The 26,553-nt window shown below is 37.9% G+C and overlaps 1 protein-coding gene across 5 annotated transcripts in view; it reads right to left on the reverse strand.

Annotated features, from left to right (window-relative positions):
* The window catches only part of ZFYVE28 (zinc finger FYVE-type containing 28), a 146,010-nt gene that overhangs the window by 16,226 nt on the left and 103,231 nt on the right, over window positions 1-26,553 (reverse strand). For 2 of the 5 annotated variants that reach the window (XM_066317382.1, XM_066317381.1), the window contains exons 8-9: window positions 24,681-26,042; window positions 13,103-13,207 (exon numbers count right to left, since the gene is read on the reverse strand). In XM_066317382.1, the coding sequence (XP_066173479.1) occupies window positions 13,103-13,207; window positions 24,681-26,042 (1,467 nt within the window). Of the gene's footprint in view, window positions 1-13,102; window positions 13,208-24,680; window positions 26,043-26,553 lie in introns of those variants that run through there. The other 3 variants (XM_066317384.1, XM_066317383.1, XM_066317386.1) reach the window with 2 other exon arrangements.

Consider the following 26,553-nt stretch of genomic DNA (forward strand, 5'->3'; position numbering starts at 1 on the left):
TTGCAGGAGACGCATTTTGTTCATGTTATCTATTACTACTAACAAAAGGAAATCCTTGTAAAGAGATGTTATTTCTATGTTTACAGTTCCAGCAGCACCATGACTGACTGGGCTTATCAAAGACTCAGAATGAAGTGAGAATTCTCTTTCAATTTTGCTTTGTGTTTCCGAAGGGGATACAGCAGATATTGTAGCAGCAAGCCTGTCAGCGTGGAAAGGCCTGTGTTCAAGACAATGAAAAGGTCATGTACAAATGTGGCTTACAAAGGAATAAACTGAAAGGCAGGGAGAGCCAGGAAGCGATTCCTGATTCAAAAAGGTGTACAGTCAGAGGATGCCTGTTCACACAAACCCTCTCACATACAGATAAAGGACTCTGCCTTGCAACACGGCCAAATAAGCTGTATTTTTTGTTTTATATAAGAATTTTCTTAGTGATACACACATATGCACCATAAACTGCTCTCCAAGGCAAGCATGGAACTCCTGAAAGAGCCAAATGCAGTCTGTGTAATTATATAACCCAAATACCAAGGTGTCTTCAAAATTCCCAACACACAGAAACTTTAGAGCAGGGGAAAACAGGGCCACTGAATCAAGGATGACTTTTCCCTCCAAATCACAGCTGAAGAAATATTTCAAGGCAAGGTGTTAAGTGGGCAGAGAGCTGTGAAGAGTGCTTTTGAAGAATATAAGCTTGGTCCTTTGCTGTTTTGCAGAATGGAAGAAAGGCTCACTCCACAATTCTGACCAATTTTAATAATAATGTTTGCCTTTCTGAGCGTCCTCCAGCTGGGAGGAATGCAGTTTTACCCATTTCATTCAGGGAATGTGGTTTGACCTACTTCCATTGCAGACTATTCTGTTAAGATTTTGTGGTGTGTCATTAAGACTGGCCATGTCACCACAAGAGTGGATGGGACTCTTTTGTCCTCAAAATCCCCAGCACAGAGCACATGTGAATTGCTCCAGCACTGTGGGATGGCAAGTCAGCATGTCTGTACACTCATATTTATGACATACTTTCATATGCACACTTTCCATGTAAACCACAGTATCCACATACAGAAGGCTCAGAAAAGAGGGTATTTTTTACTTGGGATTGTTTTACTACTACTACTACAGACAAAAAAAAAAAAAAAAAAGAATGCTCCAGAAAAAATCTAAAACTGGACCTAAGAATTGTTACCGTTAGTCTGTCTTTGCTACAAAAATTACTCTCAAAGAACAACTAACAACTACCTGTTCTTTACTTTAAAGTATATCTAACTGTTAAAGAATGTAGCCAAAAATACCGTATTGTAGAGACAGTGAGAAATACTGCAATAACAGAAACACCACAATTGTTTCAGATAAACAGCAAAAGAGTCAGCTTTTTAAAAATAAAACAGTTTCCCAAACAGCAATGACTGTATTCATGCAAACAGATTCTCATGACTTTATAAATTTATATTATAGAAAACAAACCTGAAATAAGATCTACATGGAGCAGCTTACCTTTTTTTTTTTCCCTATAAAGAATAGCTTTTCTACTTGGTTTATCTGACATGGGTAATTTGGATCAACATTCTCAGGCAATACCAGATGTTTAGGAAGCATTTCATTAATGTCAGACAACACTTGGATGTGGAATGTTCACAGCCAGTACCTGCACAACAGAAACAGCCATACTACTGCTAGAGACAACTCCTCATTTTCTCAACTACTTGATTGAAAGGAACCCTGAATAACCCAAAGAATTAAATTACCAAGAAGTAACACCAAAATATACATGGTAGTTCCCTTGTGAAACATTTATCATATACACAATGCTTATCATGCATTGATTTTTCAGACTGTAAAAACATTGCAAAGCTAACACATCTGAAGGTGAATATAAAGAAATAAGATGTTATGTCAAAGTTGATTTCAAACAGCAAATCTGCTAATGCTTTATAACGGGACAGATACCTTGTGGCAAATAAAATTAATTAGCTTTTTGCTTAACTTGGCTGCAGCCACCCATCTTAAAATTACACTTCATTTATTACATTAGAAGAGTCATAAGACTCTTCCAACACTTTCAAGGTGTATCTCTAGAATGGTTGCCTGGTCTCAAGGCTCTACTGTGAAATTAAGCCAAATAAGTACAAGCAAACAAAAGACAATAATGTAATTGTACACAGTACAATCTGCTTTATAGCTTTTTTGTTCCAAAGGACACTTCTGAGCCAGTTTAAGTAGCAGTACTCATACATAATGGTAAACAAGACTGTGAAACAAGAAGGTTATGACGGATATTTTCAGAAGTGGACAGACATTTTAGGTAACCATCTGTGATACTGTAGGCTTTCGGCTGTGTTTGTTGGTCATTGACACTCATCCAAAACCAGTGAAAGCATCAAAGTCTAAAACCAAACAACCAAAGTCAACCAATTCAATGTTGGTCCAAATTTAAGTATTTTATGTTTGTACTTGAAACATACCAACAGCTGTAGAGATCTGTGTGCACTCACAGATCTCTCCTTTCAAATTTGTCTAGAAAAGTTTGGTTCTTTAAACCTGAAATCTATTCTGCATGAATGCAGAATGTATGAGATTCTCTGAAAGAATTTCTCATTATTCACAAACCAACCCTCAGAGTATCATAAAAACGCATTAAATATACAGCAGTGACAGACAAAATTTAAAAGCTCTGTGTTTCAAATACAATGAATACCAAAAATCAACTGAATTTTCATGTTTTCAAATTAATCACAAAAACGTTTAAAAAATGATCTGGTTTTGTTTCTTTATCTGTCAAAATCTTAAATCAAAAGCAATAGAGGGTCACTTGCAAAAGAGAAAGCCCAACTGACTCAATCTCTTCTGTAGCACAGAATCAGAGAATGGTTAGGGTTGGAAGAGAGCCTGAAGATGATCCAGCTCCAACAGAAACATGTGATGTGATTATGTCACCAAATTTAAAAGGAAATTAAGTCCATCCTTTAAGTCTCTGATTTCGGGCAAGGTCTTCAATGACAACTGATTTTCAGGAAAAGATCTCAGAAGATTCTCAGTGGTGTCTGTAAACAGGGCTCAAGTTTCAGCCACCCAAATTGGTCTCAACTAAGTTTAAGAAGAAAACTCTGTAACAATATTTTAAGAGTTTACTAGAAAAGTGTTAATACCTAATTCAGTGACTAATCTTAACCATTTATGTTATCCAAATACCAGTGACATTACAGATTCCCATTTATTTCTTCTGGAAATCTCCAGCAAACTACACAAGCAGGGGCAGAAGTAGAATGTAACTGCAACAAAACAGGTAACACTTTCCTGCTGTAGTGGGAATTTAAACTTGGTGAATCCACTTCACAGTGAATTCAAAATCCATGTCTTAAATGGTACCATTCTGATGTAGAGGTTCACCTGGAGATGCATTTTAAGACCAAGGTGCTCTCTAGGACAGTTTGATAAGTGCAGTACAGTAGCAGGTGAGACCCTTGACAGTAGAGAAATGTGAAAATTTTGCAAAAAGTTTTCTGTGATTTCACACATTCCTACTGTTACACACAGAAGGACACTGCAGTTATAAACCATGTTGGAAGTTTTTACAAAGAGTGAGTAGCCCAATTCTTAAATATAAATTAATGTTCTTTTAAAAACTGATGAGAGACTGTCTACAAATTATAAAGCAGTGCAGTTCTTTGGACTTAAATGATATGAATTCATTTTCACTAGTTGGCCTTAACACATCTCTCATGTCCATTATTTAACACCACATGTATCATATACACATATATATAAAGATATATACATGTGTAGGTGTCTCATTTGTGTGAATTTCCCCATTTACACAAGTACATTTAGAATATTTTAGTTCTTACAATATTTCTCAAAACACATTACAATGAGCTCCTCAAAACACATTACAATGAGCTCCTCAAAACACATTACAATGAGCTCCTCAAAACACATTACAATGAGCTCCTCAACTTTCATTTTCTGCTTATACAGAGTTCAGCATAATGGCCACCTTAAGCTCTGTGTACAATATCAATACCATACACTTTGTATCCAATTTACAGTATTCTCTCAATTTACAGATTCTCTCCCATTTGCATTTTTTCATCCTTATGGTAAATGGAAAAAAAAAAAAAAAACAAAAAAAACCAAAACCAAAATGTTTGCAGGCAAATCTATGTTATTGATTGCATGCAAATTCTAAAACAACCTCAGCAAGTTGGTACATTGCTCCCACTGATATTTATGTAGGCTGTAGCTGGAAATCTCACCACTAACCTGTCAGCCAAGCTATTACTCTTACTCTTCTACTTCAGAAGGCTGGAGTCATCTCTGGGTTCCAATTTGCTAAAAGAACAAACAGCAGCTCCAAAGGCCATGTAAAGGTTCAAGCACAGTAGTTCAGGAAAGAAAAAGGTTGCATACATGAACAATGACAAGAGGAAAATTATAGGGGTTTAGGTAAGAGATTTGTAATTCCCATATCAGTAAGAAAAAAACTTCCAACCTACTTCCCATCCTGCTTTTTGCAGTACCTCCAGTGTTTCTTTTTGGGTATTCTCATAAGAAACACAATAAACAGTAGGCTAAATCCTGATGGTTTCTAACATGTGCTTGTTTTGAGATGGTCGGAAAAGAAACTGTGATAATCATGGCTTCTAACAATTATTTTAAGTGAAGTGGGTGGCCACACAATCAATTTTAGAGTCACTTAAACCCAAGCCACATGATATGCTATTATTTAGGTAATAGCATATAGTTTTTTAGCTAAGGACTATGTTTTAAAGAATGACCCCAGAAGCTACATTTGAAGGAAACCAAAAAAAGCTTTAATGCAGAACTTGCTTTTCTTTTAAACCCTAATATTTTCTTAATTCCAGAGGGTTTTTAAATGTAACCCCCTAGCTACTTCCTCTCTCTTTTAAAGATAAACAGCTAAAAAGGCTGAAAAAACCCCACCAATCAACCCACCATACTTAAAGCACACCAAGGCTTCAGAGCTTTGTCTTGAGAAACAAATAATATGACTGCATGCAAATTCCTGTAGGTAGAAATCACCAAAAGAACTGGACTTGACTAGACCACAGCATTATCACATATATGAGCAATGCCCAGCTCCATTCACAAGACGTGTGCTAGAAGCCCCATCTGCTGTCAGTCTTTTGAATCCCGCAGTGGGGGGAATTACTTTTCCTACACTGCAAGATTTGCAGAAGTCTGTCCTTCGCTTCTCTTGCCATTGTAGAGGTGGGCAATCCAAGGTTGGCTCATTAAAATAAGAAGTTTGGCTAACAGGATGATCCATATGTCCCAGGTGGTATCTTCAATCAAGAAAACGTCCTGAGCATTGAACTCTATTGAATTTGAAATCAACAATAATAACTTCTCCAACAGTAAGACCCCAGCAGCTTCTGTAGCTCCCCACTCTGCTGGAAGAACATTTTGAATCTTTCCTCAGCTGTTCAGACCTCAAATTGCAGAATGTTCTCACTTGGACTTTGCAGAAGCCACAGCTGTTAAACCAGCATACTGCAAAACAAATCCACTCTAAGAAACTCAGTCTAGGAGAACTTATTTACTTACTCAAACTCATTAACACCCTGGACTGGGTCTTCAGATGAATGCAAAGATACAGTATTTCAAATGGAAATTAAAATAAACAACACTGCCAGTGCAGAATTTATCAACTTGAATAGTGCTCTCTCCCAAATGGCTTTTTTGGTCATTATAGATAAAACTTCTTTAAGTTTGCATATGGACAAATAACTAAAGAGCATTAGTAATCAACAGTGGTTCTTTCAAACCATCAAATTTAATGTCAGATACTTGCAAGCTACCACATTTAATCCTCCTCCTGTAGTTTAAGCCAAAAAGGGATAAAATCTGCAAGATAAAGTTATTGTAAAATTCAAGCAAAAACAGAATGGAAAAAACCAAGAAGTTAGAATATTGCTTGGTTCTACTATGATGTTTTTCAATTCCACCATGACGTTTTCTCCGCCACTTTCTTGCAATCAAACTTGCATTTAAAGCTCTCAATCATTCACTCATGCTGCAAAAGGATAAATAGAATGAGATTAGAGAACAGAAATATTTAAATTTCAAAAATATATACCAAACTGGGAAAACTGCAAGTGAAAACCACAAATAGTATAGGACTTATGATGAAACAGAATGCAAAACCAGCTCTGGATCCAAGACAGTGATAGAGATATAGCAGTCAAAGCTTTTACACTTTATGCAGAACTTGACAGGCAGAACTTTGCTACCTGATAGAAAGATTTCAGGGCAAAGAAAAATTTCATACAGCTCGTTAGCAATGTCCTCTGCCATAGGCAAGCCACAGTTCTGCATTGCATGACAACAAGTGAATTAATTAATTCAGCATCCAGTTCCTGCAGACCCACTCTTGACTTGCAACTTCTGTGTGTGGCAGAAATGGAGGTGCAGCTCCAAAAACACTTCGCAGTACAAGAAATTCTGAGGGATAGGGAAACTTATTAGCACAGAATTTTCATATTGCTTCCATCAGTTCCCTCAAAATAAAAATACAGAACAAGCAGCAGAAGCATTAATGCATCCTAGGGTCTAGGAGAATCCCACAGAAATTCCATATCCAGACGTGGTAGTCAAAGCTGAGAAAAGCTAATTAAAGTATTAGGCGGAACCTTAAAATTTGAATTAGAAAATATAGCTTTCTCTTTATTTTTCACCTTCAATACTGTTATAAGTATGAGGAAATCCTCTCTTTTTTTCCTCCAATCTAATTGTGGTTTTAAAATGTATCTTTAGGCATGGACAAAAACTCTGCAAAAACTGCTGTTACTATAGTGATTTTAATTACACATAATCTGAAAACTCCCGCACATGCTATTCTAAGGGTTTTACTGGGGGAAAAAACCCTCTAATCTGTAAAATAAAACCTAATTTCTGAAAGCTAGTAATTTTGTTCTACTACTATCACAGAGAACACCAAATGACATTCAACAGCAGATTTTACACATCACTAAAATGAAAATGATTATAATTGTGGCCAAATTACTAAAACTGAAAATTGCAACTGAGCTATGTACAAACAGGAACACAAGCCCATAACGATCACTTTGTGTCAGTCTCCAGCCATATGGTATGTTTGATATGCCACTTGGAATACAGCCCCCAAATGGCAAATTGTGGGGTGTCTACCAATTCTGCCAGAACAATCTTACTGCCTCTGCCATTGATATTAGTCAGCCTAAAATAGTGCCCTATTTTACTTGATTTACACAGAGAGCAATATATTCTATATTTACTTCAACCACATCAAACATTTTAACACCTCTAAAATATTAAGTTCATCATTTTAATAAGGAAAGACCAAAAAACTTCCAACAACTGAATTTTCACCATCCCACTGTAACAAGCACTTGTTAATACTAGATGCCCGGGTTCTTCCACAGAAAAAATAAAATTTGCATCCAGTTACTTGTAACTAAAGACAGAGATACGCAGAAAATATAAAATACCCTGTAGAATATCCTAGAAAGGAACACTTAAACTTAGAAAATGCTGCACCATTTGGAGATATAATTTTTTTTGTCTTGCAGGGTGAAGAACAAGATAGGCATGAAACACATAAAGAAGAATCCTGGCGGTGAAAACCCAGAGACATCTGCTTCAGTCACATATGTCTCGCTAACTAAAATCAGAATCAAAAGCTGACAGACCTCATCAACACTGACTTTTTGTTTTGCTGGTACTGCTCAGCTGGTTGTTGGGGCAAGAGATTTAGCAGATAAACAAAAAGACTGTATACAGTAACCTATTTCTGGCTGTATTAATACTGCCCTCACACTGCTTGAGTGACAGAGCTGTGCAAAACAGCACAGACTCTCACTACCTAAGAGACACACACACAGTTTGCAGCTCAAAATCATTAGGCATGAATAGCATGTATACTGGAAGTGATGTAGATTTGCTCAAGGTATAAACCCTTTTCTCTTCCCACAACTCTGCTCACCGAGCTCTTTATTTCCAGGGCTCCAGTACAGTACATGTAAAACCATTACTAACAGTCTTTTTCTGGTTGTGAGCAATCACGCCATAAAGAACAGCTCTACAGAAAAAAAAAGGAGAAAGAAAATCTACAGTAATGCACTGATCAAACAAAAAAATGACGTTACCAAACATTAATGCAGAACAAATCTGACATTTTGCATAGCTTCAATGTAACCTGACCATGTTAACAAAAGTACAAGTGCAAGACAGAAGAACTGGAGACAGATCTGCTCAGGTAGACTGATCCGTCAGTTAAAATGCATTGTTAATGTATTTGCTGCACTCCATGTTATGATCTACAAGATCCCCAGAGTAGCTCTGGCCTCTGTTAAAGCCTGTAGGCATGTAATTTGTGCTGTAGCTTTGATAGCTTAAGCTCTGGACCATGAGATGAAAGCACTGAATTCTCCTACTATAATTCACAGTCCTGGAGAATAACCAAGTTTTTTCCTTCTTGAATCCTTTTCAAGGCCCTGAGTTCTACTGATGAGAAAGCACTGTATAAAACCTGCTTCTGTAAGAAACCGTCCACCCACATGAACTTTGCTTGGTTGGAGAGATGGGCAAGAAAGTGGCTCAGCGCTCACACTGAGAGTGCTGATCAATGGTCTGTACGTAGGCTGGTAGCCTGCCATGAGTGGGAACCCCCAGGGATGGACACTGAGCCTCACACTTGGAGCATCACCAAAACTATCTGGATGACAAGGACTGAGCACCATCCCCAGGTTTGCTGGTGACACCACAGTGTGTTGGTGAGGTGGATGTGTCCACAGGGAAAGCCATCTCACAGAGCAGGACAGGCTGGAACAGCGAGCTGGTAAAAGAGTGCAGAGTTTAACAGGCGCAAGGTCCTGCAGCAGTGGTGACACCAAAGAGCCGGGCACAAGCTGGAATCCTTTGCTGAGGGGGACCTGGGGGTCCTGGTGCACAACAGGAGCTGAACAGGGCTCAGCAGTGAAGCTGCTGCAGCAATGAAAGCAAATCAGACACTGGGATGTGGCCACAGGGGCACCACTAGCAGAGATGAGGGATGTGACCATCCCAAACTACAAGACCTTGTCAGGCCACACCTGGAGTACCCCCGTGTCCAGCCGTGCTCTCCACAGCTCAAGAAAAGGAACAGACAAGCTGGAGAGTGTCAAAATGAAAGCCATGAAGATGATGGAGAACCTGTTCTATGAGGAGAGAAGGAATGAAGGAATTCAGTATATTATTCCCTGAAGAAGGCTCCAGGGGGCCTCACCACAGTACACACAGAGTGGCTGTAAAGAGGATGGAGGCTGACTCTCCACAAGGAGCCACATGGAGAGGACAAGTTGTACTAGGGGAGGTTTCATCTTGATATAAAATAAAGAAATATTTTACACTAAGAACGATCAATGTCTGCCCACATATACACAAATACAGATATTCTAACTGAAATATCAAGATAAATATCCAACTCTAATTGCTGGCACAGTCTTTCTGTTTTGGCATAAACCTGAGTCACAATTCATTGCAGTTACTGCCTTTTACAGACTGTAAACAATGTGCTAAAACTTTACCACCAATTTTTGTAAATGCCTTAAACAGTAGAAAAATATACCAAAAACCACCAGTAGCTAAGCTGCAAATGACATATCTAAAAAACCCCAACCTGCTGACTAGGGATAGCATCTAGTGCAACGCTAAGGTTAATTTTAAGAGTTATTACTTAATATTTAAAGTTCTCATTTATTGGCTCTTTATAACCTTAAAATGAAGAAGTAGGATTTAGTATGTAAAGCTTACTCTAGGCAGACAAACACTTAAACAGATTCATCAGTATTTCTTCCTCCCTGTTACTCTTATACCAAAACCTCCAACGAGACTCAAAATCAACTAATTCTACCTACCTTGTTCTTCTGTTGTTTTACTTATTTTTCCTCATCACTCCCAAATCAACATTTTTCTTGCATTTTCTAGCTCCAGTCTTTCAGAGAACTTAGGTCCAATCTTTGAGCATATCAAGGCCTCTCAATCTGTTAGCAGGTGGACAGTCTTCACTCAGGTTTTCACTCAAATTAATGGCTATGTCAGGATCTTGTCCCGTAATTCAAACACACATTGAAGCCGACAAACTCCTGCAGTTTATTTTTAAAAACTACTGACTTTACTACTTTGAAAACTTAAATGGGTATGATTTCAGGAGTCTATTTTATTAGCCACCTGTTTACAATGTACTAAGTTATAGTTATATTAAAAATGGTTCTGAAAAAAAATCTATGAAAAAAAAAAAAGAAAAACAAGATGGAAGTTTTTACATGGAGCTACTATCATCAATAGACCAATTGCCACTTTCCCACTGTAGCCCAATTTTCACTTCAGTCAGCAATGGTATTTCACAATCCACTGATGTGCAAAAGACTTCTGCATCACCTTTAAAGTCTGCATATAACCATAGTTTCTTGGAAACTTTCTAAAATACACAGAACACATTTATTCTTTGCTGAGAAAGATGGATACTGCTTAATGAATATTTTGCAAAAAATTATCTTCTGAACTGGGCTGAACATTTAACTTCTTGAATACCAGACCTCTGAGACTAGAAAGAGGAACGTTTTACACAAACCAGGTACCAATGAAATCATCAAACTTTCCTTAGCAGAACCACCTGAGAACCCAAACCACTGTTTTGAATGGTGCTCTGGGATCCAAAGAGTTGGATTTTTCTCCCTGGCTCTCCATTTGGAAAACAATAAATAAATATATATAAAATACATATATTATACAGAATTCCATATATACAATACTTTGTTGTTTCAAATCGATTCCATCTGTGCTATTTAATACACTACTAGTTCAACATTACTACTGCAGTTAAATTGGTTTTGCTATCACAACTAAACTTTCTGAAGATATTCCCAAAACATGCTGCAATCTGACAAAATGACTGTCAGTCTCAGTACTGACTATTTAATAGCACAAAGGAATTGTTTATGTTTCACAGGAGAATGAAAGGCCACAAACATATTTCAAGAATTCTATCTTTAGTCAATTACTTTTTAGATACAATTGCAAATGTTACATTTAATGTCTAATTGTTGTTACGTGTAAACAGCAAGAAATTAGATTCATTAAAACAGCGTATTTCAGAAGAAAAAGAAACAAATTCCCAAATTAGGTATTATTTTGGATATGCATATGGCATCATGGAAAACCTAGTTATTTCAGGAAAGAACATTTTAGAGACTGTCCTTGCAAGGAACATGTTTGTTGTAGTAAACCAATAATGCAAGTCTAGAGAAGCTTTTTAATGGCCAAATAAAACTCTCTGAGGAGAGAGCAGAGGAGCACCTAAAAAATAACATATTCTAAAAATTATACAAAGAGATGCACTGAATATTACATTTCTATGCATGAAGATCTAGGAAGATACTGCTGTGAAGCAGTTAGACTTCAGTTTTGGGGTTTCTTTTATTTCATTAAAATGAGTCATTACAAGAAGTTCTGGCTATTTTTAAACTAAATCTTTCAAAAGGGGAAACTCCTGTCATTACAGTCAAGCAGGCACTTGACTGGTTTGTTTTACTGGACCACATATTACAATGGTTACATCTTTGGTAATATCCATCAGATGCAGAAAAACAGGCAACTGAGATTTCATCAAGCCACCCAGGGATGATGCAGTGCTGTATTTCAGTGGACAAGAGCACAAAGGCACATGTACAAATATTACCTTATAAACCAAACTTTCTTTCACCTAAACACCAATACAGTGGCAACTGCAACACTAATGTACTAAAGCAGTCCAGTAAGGCCTTCAAAAGAGGTGGTGCATCTAATCAAGACTTATTGTCACTGCTCCAGTTACTTCTGAAGAGTCACTGAGCCTACATCTACCATCCATTGAGACAGCCCTGTGTGAAACAGTCTTCAATGTATACAGGATTTGGAACAGGCAACTGCTGCATTCAGGTAAATCTGGTTTTGTTTGAAGAACAGCCAAAAACATTTCAAAATTAAAACAATGAGAAACAGTTTTTGTTGCATCTTTCTGCCCTTATTTTAAAAATATGAAATTCTAAAAAACTGTACTTGAAGACAGGTACATCCCAAAAAACCCTCCAATTGTTATTTGTAGTATTGCAACTATCACTATTAGAAAAGCCATTTTATCTCCCTTTTTATCCCCCAAACCAGCTGAAATTTGAAATCCTGAAGTTCAAATGAAGTTCTGGGGAGAGAAAAGCAGATGAAAAAGAGAGGACAAGAAGCACTGGAGGATGCTCTACATCAGCTGAAGTAATGGTATTTCAATCTGTCTGTACCAAAGCAAAAGTGTTATTGCATACAGTGTATGCAATACCTCTCATACATGTTTGTTATGCAAACAGTGAAAAATACAAAGATCTCAATTTTATGTTTTAGTTACATATTTCTGCACTAACCTTAATTCCTCTGTCACTCTCATTAAGTGCTTTGAGTAAAACTCAAGTTAAAGCACCCATGCAATTTCAGAAGATGAGAATAAAAAGTAATATTGCTAATAACACCAAGGTCAAGGTTTTAATCCCTATATGGGTCATTCACTTAGTAACTGAACTCCACAACCTCTGTGGGGCCCTTCCAGAATTTTCTGTGAAGTCAGAAGCAGTTCTCCACTGTATTCTTACCAGTGTTGACCAGCAACAGGTTGTAAGTTAAACTGTTAACTGGAACATCTTTTATTTCACAAGGAAAAAAAAAAAAAATTGGAAAAAACATGTTTTCTAGAAAGCTAAGGGCTAGCTAAGAAAAACATTTGTAACTTGTAAACCTGAAGTGTCTCCTAAGAACTGCTACATGGATAAATAAAAGAGAGATCATGGACATATGTAAGTGATTTCCGCATGCATTTAAAACTTTTCCATAAATAGTTGCCTCACATTTGTCACAGCACTGAAGAAAGCTGTCAGGTTAAAAAAAAAACCACAACAACCAAAACAACCAAAAAGCACCTGCTGTTCAAAAGGAAAAATAGTCAGAAGTGTTGCTGTCACTTGATCAATTCAATGAAAATTTTTAACCAAGCATAACTCAATACCATTTGTCAAATCTGACTGCAAAGTGATGTTATTACCTCAGAGCGTATATGCTGGAGAGACTACATGTAGTGACAGAAACACTCTCATAGTCACTGCTGGAGATGGAGCTGAGGGGGGAATCACGTAAGCCATCCTGAGAACTGAAAAAACATACGGAAACAAAATGAACTGCTGAAGGGAGCAAAGGCAAAAACAGCATTGTGATAAGTCATGGCTTGTCATGGGTTACACAGAAATAAGAATAAACTGGCAGTTGCACTTTTTGCTCTTCAGATGATGATACAAACCTATTCTGTTTTCTTCCCCAGAGGACAGCAGCTCAGGAAACTCAGTGGGCACACATCCCATCAACAATCTTCAACTTAATTCATGCCATACAGTCAAAATATTCAGGAAATAACTGCGAGTCTTATATTTTCATTGGAGATAGCAGCATGGGCATGCTATTCCCTCTAAGTGTGGTATAACCTTAAACTGAAGACATAACAAAACTGAAAGTTCATAAAGTCATCTTGGGTTTCAGGTCAAGGCACAGTAATCCATATGCTTCAAAAACTTCTGAATATTGTGACAAGTTTCACCTACGTTTGCTCTCCATTGGAAGGAAAAGGTTTATTAGAAGACAAAGTTGACACTTTGGTGATGGAGCTGAAGATAATACACCTGCCCCTATGTTTGCTCAGTCCCTGTAAGTGCCACGTATGTACTTCAAATTTTGTGCTTTGAGCCAACAGATATCCAGGAAGAAGCAGTCCCATGGCAAACCACTGACACTTCATTAGTAAAAATCCACTAGCTACTAAGTAAAACGATATGACTAATTTAAATGAATGGCAGACAACTTGTCTCTGGCATCCCTGGACTAATGAAAAGCCTCTAAATAACACATCATTTCAGATCTTACATCATATTATCAACATAAAGTAGGATTAGAGGAGTAAAAATAGTTTCATAAGCACTTATAAAACTATCTTGTAAAGACTCAGTTTCTTAAGTAACAATTTACTGCTCAGCTACTGGAAATTCCACAAGCTGAGAAAAAATTAAATTATATGAGATAAGAAAATATGTTATCTTGAGCAGAGATATCAAAGTTCTGTTGGCTCTAGGCAGTGCAGAAGATTCATTAAAGCCAGCTGAATTCAAATGTTCAGTCAACAGAAATCTTTGGACAATACAAAGAGAAACCTAAGAAACATCTCCAGTTAGAGAGGTAGTTATATAAGTTAGGGTGATTTTACCTTACTTCTCCACAATTATTAGCAGATTTTGTAATGCTCTTTTGCTTTTTAGATATATGCAAACCAGTTATGTTCCCAACTCTTCATTTCTACCAAATTTACTATTACAGCTATTTTTTCAGCTAGAAATCTGGAAGAACACTTAAGGGTAATTTTTCAAAGCAGTGTAAGGAAGGTATGTGCTCTAATCTCACTAAGAAATAATAGGATTTGTTTGCATACCTCCCACTAATCACACAGAAAATGTACCCCTTCATGTTTTTCATTTCTGACTGCCAATCTGAAAATAAATCCCAAGTGTACCTTGCTTTAGTTGAAAGGAGAGACTTCACAACCGGAAAATAATTTTATCAGACTGGAACAAAAATCTATTTAACTTTCATTCGTTTTATGTAATTTCCCTTGCTAATTCTGCTCATTATGAAGAGATATATGCATTTAAACAAAGCCTTACTCTTTCATAGCTCATCACCTTTACCCATTCAATCTTACAATATGGTCATGCTAATAAAATGTAATTTTACTATCTGTTTTACAGCAGCTAAATGATATTAAAAAAACCATTAGCACACAATTTCACACCATGATTAGGCAGGTGTGGTGATGTACTCACCCCTCCTTTTCTTTTTAAACAAAAGCAAGAAATGGCAGTCTGAATGTCTCTACCCAAACTGGGCTCTGGGGCGACAAGTAGCACCACAGTAACTAAGGGCCATAAATCTTGCACAGCTGCTTGAGTACACACCAACCAAAGTACAATGGATATGCAAATATGGCTATAAGTCACTCATCTTAGCCCAAAAGTAGTGGACAGTCCAGGGCCTGTTGAGTTCTCCTGCGTGGCAGCAGGCAGCATGCCAGGATCTCCCCTGTTGGGATGCCTTTCATGATTACTCCTCAAAGCTGAGTAAATCTTTATCACACCAGATACTGAGTAAGTGAATTGGGAATAAGCGTGCTGAAATGTTGAAATATTAGCTAAGTGATAAAAAGTACTGACTGTACATAGGTAAATAATCACAAGTGAGACTAAGTCCAGTTCCAGCTGCAGCCACACTACTCTCTGAACCTCAAGACTCAATGAAAGGGTCTCTCTGGCAGCTTTGTTTGACCCTATCTTTTATGGACTAAATACGTGCGTACCTTGCAGTCAAACTTTGTTAAACTGGTCTTACACTTACCATCAAATTTTGTTAACTCACTGTCTTACAACAAATAACTCATTGCTTCTCTCTGGCAAGTGAAGCACATCACTCTTGGTCAGAATAAACTAATATTTTAACAGCAGAACCAGGAAACGAGAACAAGTAGCAAACTCAGTATCTTCTTTTATGCTCTCTCACGTCCTCACCATTTCCAAATTTTTCCAGTGTAAGAATCCTGCCAGTTAATTTGGGTAGTAATAATTTTTCTGAAAGATATCAGGTTTGCTGTCCTTCAGTGCCTTTTGTGAAGCTCTGCCTGATATATTTGCAGTCCAATCAAAATATCTCAGTTACCAATATTTAAGCACCTAAATTCAATTTTCTTAGGTTTTAGTTTTCTACTTTTTTGTCTCATTTTAAAGAATTTAAGGTTTTAAGCTCTTACACAGAGCCCAAAGGGCCTACATTTTTCCTAAGAACTCAGAAATTCACACACATTTTTTGGGAGTTAAATGCTCTAGGCTGAAACATAAACCAAACAAATCATCACCCTGAAGTACCACCTCTCTTCTAAGAGCAGATATTATTGCCCACGTTGTCCCAAAACATGAAATCACTTTCTATCATCAGCTAACTGTGTGGAATGGACAGTCTGAGAAAAAAGGCAAAACAATGATGGACCTTCATGGTAAGTAAACCCAATGAGCATAATGAACATAATGGCTCACAACCAGCTGGCATTATCAACTATGTCAATGCTATCGCTACTTGCATCTTCACAGATGTCTTCTGAACAGGCAACAAGCCTCACTTCATCTCTTCATACTTCTTTGCCTCTCATTTCAATCTTCTCTCACTCCGTACCAGTTCCCATCAGCACAACTCCTTCCCACCACTTACACCATCTCATCAGTTTTTAAGCCTTGTCTCAACACTGTCTATCATTCTAAACCAGTTTATAAACGCCTTCATTTTCCACTTCTTCATTTTTCTCTTGGGGCACAAACCCGACCATGCTGAACAATCTGCTAACTTCAGGATTAGATATCCAGCCAGTCAATCATTTGGCAGTACAAAGTGCTTGAACACACTTGACACAAACCACACTCACAGACATTTGTTCGCTGTACTAAACAACGTGTAATTTAGGCAATTACAACACGTAAACATTCTTCTCATTTCTGTGTATCCATACAGACTGACTACTGTACAGGAAACAACATTTATGATTTACAGTTTATTACTGGTTCATATTCAGGCTATAACTCGTCACTTAAGAAGTTCTGGGTTTATTTAGTAGGAAGAAATGGGAATCCAATAATGGTAACTGTTTCATACTTTCTAAATGTTATACTAACTAGATTTTAAAAAACCCAGCAAAACAGAACAAAACCCCACAACCAACAAACAGAAAAGACTCCTAATATATTCACTGCTTTCATTATACACAGATTCAGGATAACTGTAGAATTTTCTTCTTCTTAATGTCTGCCTGAAGATCCTCTCTGCTCCTCTAAGGTGCTGGTAGATCCTGAGGTGAATTGACCTGTTTTTCCCATCTCAAGATTCCCATTATCAGCTGATGATGGCTCAGCACATACATTCCTTAGCACAATTTTAAGAGAAATTCCGTGCACAAAGCCACATTCTGAAGCTGACAGCTGCTAACCCTTCCTTCCCACATCAGCCCACAGGCGACCCGAGCTTCACCACTGTCAGGCTCATTTGCAATGATGTTGTGTTGGATTGGGATTTACAGGACTGCTTAAACTGGGGAAGGTGGCAAAAGTTTCTTTCATATGTAGGTCTTAAACACCTACGGTGCTGTTTTAAAAATTACTTCCAAGCACTGGATAATGATGAGCATTATCCATCCTCGTCAAAACACAGCTCTTCAGCACTTCTGATGCAATTACAGAATAAATATTTGAGGACATGGATCAAAGTGACATGGGGTGATATGGCTGCCTCTTCAAGGAATATTGGCAGACTGAACCAATGAACCATTTACTGAAAGCTGATGGCCACTTTTTGTAACTATTCTTAAAAGAAAAAATAAACTGAAAGCCACCTTTATTTTATCCATGTTTTTTCTACTGGAATGTGTTTCTAGCCTCTTACATTTAATTAAACCTCTGTTTCAGGGGACAGTTTCTCCATGAATGCTACTAATTGAACACAATTACGTTTCATATTACAATAGTTAATTGGAGCAAGTATTGTTTGACTGGCTCACTACATGAAGGCTGACTCTAAAGCCTCATGTGTCACACCAAATCCACTCTAAAATTATCTTTTAAAACTTTTTAACCTGTTATTTTAGGAAACCCTACACTGAAAGCTAATACAGTTCACTGTTGCTTTAACTGATATTTGGACCTAGTAAAAGGGAAGCTGGTATAAAACAGTGACACTAAAGCTTTGTAACAGCAGGTGTGTTATAGGAGACTGCACAAAATCAGTGTTAACAGGCAAGATAAAACACTGCCATTTCAAATTTGAGACTCGCATTGTTAAAAAGAAGGGGAGCAGGGACTGAATGAATTAATTTACACTGAATCTGAATTTGGCTAGTTGCACAAAGGCAATAAACAGAATACTAGAAGGCGAACAAAGAACTTCAATCAACAGCCAGATAAAGGACTGCTTAAGGGAAGTTTTGCAATTAAAAGGCTGATGTTTGATTCCCAATCAAGTACTATTTGCTTTTTGCTGATGAGAATTTTTCTCTCTCCTGAACAATTAGTTAAAAGACTAATCAGTATGAGACAATAAAGAGATATATTTTTGTTTATGTGAACTTGCACAGCTGTCCATTAATATTTTATGAAAAAGGCAATGTTTTCATGTAAAAATATACACAATTTTCTTAAATCTTACTGTGATGGGAATATTATAAAAAAGCATGAATTTAAGATATTTATTCAAACTAATTTGCATTTCAAAATTAATCCAGGTTTGATATAGGAATACTTGTAGAAAAATTAGAAACTCTGACAAGCTAGAAAGGTATTTTGTGTGAATTTGGTTTTGGTTTTTTAGCAAATGTTAGCCACTCCCAAAATACAAATGGCTGAATGGCTCTTTTCCATGCATTTATAAAGATGGAATGACTTATCTTAAAGTTGCTGTACTGAAAATGTGCATGTCACATGTTGCTAAGGAGTGAACAAAATAAAGTAGAGACCAAAAAAAAAAACAAAATTAGAAACCAACTGTCAAACAGGTGTTCATTCTTTTTACAGTTATTCTAATATGCTGAGGAAATAAAAATTTTAATCTATTAAAATACAGACTATTGTAATATATAACTATTGTACAATAGATACAATTTAGAATTAAAGAATTGCAAGACTAAGAAGAGAGACAGCTTCAATACTAAGCTAAAGAATAAACTATTCCTTATATTCTAGAGTTGCAATATAGATCAACAAATAGCAAACATGCTTTTCCAAGGACACCTCATTCTTCCTCCTTACACTGCAAAAGCATATGGCAAAACACTCTGCTTTTTAACCCTCACAAGTAAATGAAAACAATGCCAGCACCCAAGTGCCAATGGACACAGCTAGAGCTTGCAGGAAGGGCGAAGGTAAGAATTTCTCCTCACTACCAACTGCAGCTCCTTCTGCCAACTGTCAGGTGCACTGCAAAAGACTTCATCAAGAATACATTCAAACTGATCAAGAAAAATGCAAAAAAAAATAAATTGTAGAACTTCAGCTAGACATTTTAAATAGACCTGCAGCAGAAAAGCAAGAAAATACATTTAATAGTCCCTTTTTTCATATCAGAACTGGTTTGAGATCAGTATGTAGATAAACAAACATGCAACAGAACCAGGTATTTAAGACTAAGACACGAAAACACCAGTGATGTATGACAACATCAAACAAAGTTGCCAAACTTCATTAAACATTATTAGGTTTACATGGACTCCTCAGCTCCAGAAAGAACAGAAAGACAAATATTTACAAAACATGAAACTATCTTCCCTTTTTCTAGTTTTCTTTATCCTGTGAAAGAGCAGGTAGGATTTTATGTTTAAATGAACATTAAAAAAAAAATCTGTATAGTCTGCTTCCAGTTGAAAAACAAGGAATACTAGATACAGATTCAAAGCTTGATTTTGGGGTTAAATAATGTCCTTTTTTATCCAAAAACATCAAATGGTGTTTTATGGTAGTTTTATCATCTTCTGTTCTATTCTTACATGGCTTTCCCCCTTTAACTGTTTGTTTTGCTACATGACAGCCTTTATTTATCACCTTGCCTCTTCAGCAAATCGACTACTGCACTTTGCTAGTGCTTTTCTCATATTTGAATCTCATTAGCACTGCTGCCCAAGACTTGCGTGCTGTTGGTGTTTTATATCTTTCAGACACAAGCAAATAAAGACATAACATCAGCTGTGACTTAGAAATCCAAGCAGTAGAGACCTGACAATACTCAGTGATGGTCTTCTGTGATGGTGTGACTCCATCAGCAGTCAAGGGAAGGGCTATGGGATGCCATTTAGCTACACTTCTCTAAAGCCTTTGACACAGTTCCCCAAAACGTATGTAAATTGGAGGGAGATGGATTCAAGGCATGGACTGTTATATGGATAAAAAATTGGCTGGATGGTCAGATCCAGAGGGCAGTGGTCAACAACTCAAATCCTGATGGACATCAGTGACAAGTGGGTGTCCCTCTGTGCCTATTGGGACCAGTATTACTTATTATCTTCATTAATGACACAGATGAAGGGACTGAGTGCACTCCCTCAGCACATTCCCTAATGACACCAAGCTGGGTGGTGCAGCTGACACACCTGAGGGACAGGACTCAATCCAGAGGGACCTGGACAAGCTCGAGAAGTGGCCCATGGGAATCTCAGGAGCTGTAACAGGACCAAGTGCTGATGCTGCACCTGGGTCAGGGCAGCTCCCAGTGTCAACACAGGCTGGGGATGAACAGATCCAGAGCAGCCCTGAGGAGGACTTGGGGGTGCTGTGAGTGAGGGGCTGGACATGACGCAGCCATGGGTGCTCACAGCTCAGAAACCTCCCTGCCCTGGGATCATCCACGGCACCGTGGGCAGCAGGTGAGGGAGGGGGTTCTGCCCCTCTGCCCTGCTCTGGTGAGACCTCAGCTGCAGTGCTGCATCCAGCTCTGGGGCCCCACCACAGGAAGGACATGGATCTGTTGGAGCAAGTCCAGAGGAGGCCACCAAGAGGGATGGAGCACTTCTCCTATGAGCAAAGGCTGACAGAATTGGGATTGTTCAGCCTGGAGAAATGAGTCTACAGTGACCTAACTGGAGTCTTCAACTACCAGAAGATAGCCCACAAGAAGGATGGAGAAGGACTTTTTACAAGAGCAGTGACAGGACAAGGAAAGATGGCTTCAAACTGAAGTAGGGTAGGTTTTGATTAGGTAGAAAGAAATTCTTTACTCTGAGTGGGGGGAGTGAGCCCCTGGCACAGGCTGCCCAGTGAATCCGCAAAGGTCCCATTTCTGGAAATGTTCAAGGTCAGTTCGGATGGGGCTTTAAGCAATCTGGTCTAGTGGGAGGTGGCCCTGCTCATGGCAGGGGTTTGGAACAAGATGATCTTTAAGGTCCCTTCCAACCCAAACCATTCTATGATTCTATGATATCTTTAGTAGAAGAGTATTTAAATTATATTTTAAACTCCACTGAATTTTGAGGCTAGACAGAGAAGCCTGAAATACCAGCTCTTTCAGATACAAGGATTATTATGGTAAATCCATCTGGATCATAGAGATTATACCTATAATGTCATATTGTGTAGTAAGATGACTGACTTACTAAAACAAACAGTTTGTGTCACAACATACACATTTGAGAGCTGCTTTATTCAGAAAAGGGAAAGAAAATTTTCTTCTACTCAGTGACTTACAGTAACTAGAAAGTAAATACATTTATCAACTTGATGAATGAGCCTATCCTGCAGCTACTCCATGTGTATGAGATTGCTTATTGTTCTAGCTAATGGGTCCATCATTCTGAAAATAATCTACTGTCTCCAACATTTCCCCTATGTTCAAGTTGGCATTCACAAGCATGTAATAGGGAGCAGTCACAGAAGCCTAATGTGATCTTCCAATTTAAAAATACCATCAAAAAGCAGTGATTAGTCATTGCCCAGGCAGCATGAGTAAGGAAAGGTCCACAAAGTTCTGTTTTGTAACCGAATTATCTCTTGCTGATAACATGACTAGTGATTCAGAGGCAAGACCCAAATCTTATATGCACACATATGGAAAAAATAGGATCTATCTATATATAATTTTAATCTAGTTCTCAGTAGAACCCTAGCATCTCCATTTTTCACAGAATATACCTAAGGAGTTGGTATTAGAATGCTTCCAAATAAAGCAGCAACAAGCTAGTAAAAAAATACCTCCATCCCTACTGCTCTACTGCTGCAAAGGAGGAATCCTTGACAAAAAGAGATGTACTGTAGTCTCAAAAATGAATACAGCTAATTAGAAGTAATCAACAAAGTATCTGTGTAAGAGGCTATGGTGAAAACAGACCAATCCCACTAACTTGTTTACAAAATATTCAAAAACATTAACTCAAGAGTTTTAGAACTCAAGAATGAATGAGATGAATTATTAAGCTCTATTTTAAAACTTCCTTGATGCCTGCAGTCTAAAGGTGGACATCCCTAAAAATAAAAAGGACTCCACAGGGATTCAAACAGCTTTAGCTCTGTGAGCCTGATGATCATACCAAGCAACTTAAACTGTATCAAATGCAACAATAAGTAGACAACAATATGAAGGTCTGTCTGGGAAGAAGTAATGTGACTTCTGCAGAGGGAACCTCTTGGGAGCTCTGTGAAGGGGTCAAGAAGCTCGTGAAGAATGGTGATTCATCTGTCAAGCCTCTGGATTTCCAAACAGGGTCTTTCAAAATACCTCACTAAAGGCTTTTAAGAAAACTAAAGAGCTACAGCATAAGAGGGAGCGGCACAAAAAGGACAGATAATTCTTAATCATAACTTGGGAGGAGCTATTAAGCAATCGATTCCCAGAAGGGTGGGATGTCATGGCTGAGGTTCTTCAGCACCCTGGGAGCTTTGTTTTTGTGTATGATCTGCAAGACAGGAACAGCAATGAACTCTGACAGGTTACTACCAATGCAAAATTATTCAGGGTAATAACCAGAACAGACTGCACAACTGCCCAGGATCTTAAAGTTTGAATAACAACTAATAAAATGGCAAGACTTAACTGGCAAACACACGGAGAACAATTTTAGCATCAGATACGGAATGATAGCCTCTGAGATCACAAGCAACATCTTGGAGTTTTAGCAGACAACTTCAAAAAGAACCTCAGCACACCACTTAGTAAAAAATTCAAGTCAAATACTGAGAACCACTGAAAAACCCTGAAAACAATTATGCCACTGTGCACATCCACAGTTTGCGCACATCTTGAGTAAGTGCAGTTCTGATTCACTTATTGCTAAGAGGAAATCGTATAATTGAAATTTGTTTAGGCCAAGAGATAAGGCATGATCAAAGGTATGGACTATTTGTGGACCACTTCTGGTAAAGTAGGCTCTGACTTTTCCAATCTGAACAAGTAACCACATTGATAAAATGTCACTTAGGTCTACAAAATCACAACAGGCAGGAGAGGCCAGACAGCAATCAGGAGCAAACAAAAGCAAACGGCAAGACAAACGTACAGAATTCTCTGTAAAAGGACAAATTCTCAGATAAAGTTTTTAAACAATATTAACAGAGCCTGGACAAGTCAGTGGAGAAGTTACTACATTCACAAAACATGTGAAGCTGAAATAGTAGCTTACAGATATACACATAGATATAGATGTACATAATTTTATTATATTTTTAGACCTATTCTCAGAAATTCATTAAATATCCTACCCAAGGCAAAAACTGGTAGACAAATAGTCTCAATTTTGTCTAATTTATGAGGAAACTGATTAAACACAGTGATTGCTCTTACACAGTATTCTACTTGAAGTGTTGCAAAAATGTCAAAGTGAATTACATCTTATAATGAAGTCCACTTAGAAACCCTGTTGTAAGGCCTTGAATATGATCATACTTGCAAGCCTAAGATAGCAAATAGTCAGAATAATGAGAAATATAAGTTGAGTTTTGTGCATGCTAAGTTGCATTTAACCTGTAAAAAGCAATTAGGTCCAGGCCAAAGAACTCATGATTCTACTTCCACTACCAGTAAAATATTTCATAATTCAATTGGCACACTAATTTCTGTAGCTTTTATATTGTGGTTATGCTTTGTGGTTCAAGCTACCTCCACTGTGTTATCCCGAACTCTATGAACGTAACAAAATGAGAGATCCTGCATCACACACATAAAGAAAGCCAGCTGTCACAGAAACACAGAAAACAAAGGTAACTTATCTCTAATGTCTTCCCTCTGCTTCATGATATTAATACTTCAGGGAAACTGAGAACTCACTACAAAACAGGTTATCCTCTAAACAGTACACCAAAATGATGTCAAGTTTCCGACTGATCTGTGTAAGATCCTTAGTGTCTAATCAAAGCTGAGCTGAAGTGTGGTATTTTCTTTATTACAAGTATTATGATGTTATCTCCCCATTATCAAGTTCCTTATATCATTAAATATGTAGTACCTTAATCCATGACCTCTACTCTTTTATCAGCTTTGGCAGAAATGGTCCAACAGGCTTAAGAGCCACTTGGTTAGACTCCTTCAGCACACACACATTCACAGATACACTTGTGCCCACAGGCAACATGGTCACATCAACCCCTTTCTCTCAAATGAAGCCAAGGTAAAATGTGTTTAGATAACAATTTAATCCCATGCACTGAGACAAAAGTTAACTTTTTAGTAGTAGTCAGACACACTTCTCCTATAAAACAGCAGAGTACAATGGAATTAATGACCCAGGTCATTTAACAGCAATGCCCTCTTGGATACATTAAGCAGGTAATGTAACATTGATTTCAATGATACACAGACACTGGACGATTAAAATTCAGATGATCTCCAAATCTTTTGCAGAAAAACTGACATCCAATTAAAAGCTATCTGCATGAAAAAACATATATGGATAAATTCCTTAATCCTGCAGCACTCTATTGTCCTTAAAATCAACATTAACGATACACAGTCACTGCAGTACAAGGATATAGGAATTTGTGTGCATGCAAATTACTACCAAGACATCAAGTTGCTCTTACCTTGAACTAGATCTTGACTTTACATCCTCCTTTGCTGTCCTTTCACTACTAGCATCTTCATTGTAGTCCATTTTTTTATCACACAGTTGTTTTCTCTTCTCCCACTTCTGCTGATTTGAGATACTTTCTGGTTCTCCTTGGGAGTCCCTTTCTGCTCCTACCTGTGAACCTGAGGAATGTGCCAGGCACTTAGAGGAGATTGGCAGTTTTTGCTCTTCACTGCCAAAGTCTCTTTCTGCTAACAAAGCAGAAGTTTCAGGTTTTAATGTTTCCTGTTCAGGGACTGAATCGTCCAAGTTATCTACATGGTCCATTTCCTTGGACTTTACTAATGTGTACGAAGCATTTACAACACCTCCTGCAGAATGTTTAGTCTTTAAACCTTCAACACCGTCCTCCCTGCTGTCTTCACAGCTGCCACAACACACACAGGAATTAATTAGACAGTTTGTGGCAGCTATACTGAGTTTATGGGATTCTTCATCCTCCTCACTTGCTAATGGATTAGCAGATCCAGGAACACAACTAATAGCTGCTTCTGGGGTTGTTACTGGGGATTCTGAGCTAGAAGGAGATTTAGGATTGAATATTACAGTAGCAGATATTTTCATTCCCCCTGTCCTGTGTGCTATCACTTCCGCTGTTTCTGCGTCATCAGCATACGCATCCCAGCCATTGAGGTATAACTGTGAGTCTGGACCTTCTAGACAGCTGCATGAATTTGGAACTGAAATGCCAGACATCTGTTTTCCATCTTCAACATTGTTGTTATTGCTCAAGTCACTTTCAGCATCTTTTAAAAGCAAAGTTTCCTCTGTCTGACGACCATTCTCATAAAGCAAAGCATCTCTATATTGCAGGTTCTGTTTGGAATCGTGGCAAGGGTTATTCACCCAAGCAAAAGTATCACTTACTGAATCCAACCCAGCCAGAGCTTCTCCTGCTCCATCTAAGTCATCCATAAAAAACACTCTGTCCTCTTCATCAGTTAAGTTGTCAAGATGGTGTCTTGTTGGTGAAGCTTCTGTGCTAGAACTATTTCTTAGGCTAGGTCTGTGAGCTGGAGACTGACAGATGCTTGGAGGGGAAAGCAGAGAAGACATTTCATCGCCAACTCTGTGTACCATCCTGTTCAGCTGCTCCAGCTCCTGCTCATCATACTGCATGGAACAAGCCAGCTCAGCCTCTGTGTTCTCAGCTTTTGCTGAAAGTTCCTTAGGAGGCAAAGTCGCAGTTATGCCTGGTGCAATGACAGAGGGTACTTCAGGATCTGCTCTGACAGGAAAATCTACATCTTGAGAGATGCACAGGTTACGTTCCAGTGTGTGCAGTTCATCCTCGGTCAGTGTCTGAAGGAGATCCCTGAAAATGAAGAAATACACACATCACTTGTCATATATAATCATGAGGCATTGATGTTACAGATTTTAAAAAAGCTTTTACTGTTAGTGCAGAAATCCAGAACTTGAGGGCACAGAATATTTTTGACTGTCTAATTCAAGGCGCATTTGGCATTCATATCCAGAGCACGTGACTACTGATGCCTGAATTTGAGATTACTCATGCACATAGAGGATGTAAAATTATACACATGCTTGCAAGTGAAGCCTCAAAATAAACCAAAACACACACAAAATTGGAACTTTTCCCCTCTTCATTATTTATAGGGAAAATGTCACTCACAGTTAGTTTGATTTTTATCATTTTACTTTTTTAATTCACAAATTTTACTTTGATTAGCAAACCAATTTTCTATCCTTCGAGTTGATTCAGAAAATTATTCCGCAAAAGAGTACTGCAGAAGTTTCCCAGCATTATACTGTCAGATAAAAGAATTCAATAAAATAGTAATATTGCTTCCACTGGTATCTGG

The sequence above is a fragment of the Sylvia atricapilla genome, chromosome 4, assembly GCF_009819655.1.
Source record: "Sylvia atricapilla isolate bSylAtr1 chromosome 4, bSylAtr1.pri, whole genome shotgun sequence".
Taxonomy (NCBI): domain Eukaryota; kingdom Metazoa; phylum Chordata; class Aves; order Passeriformes; family Sylviidae; genus Sylvia; species Sylvia atricapilla.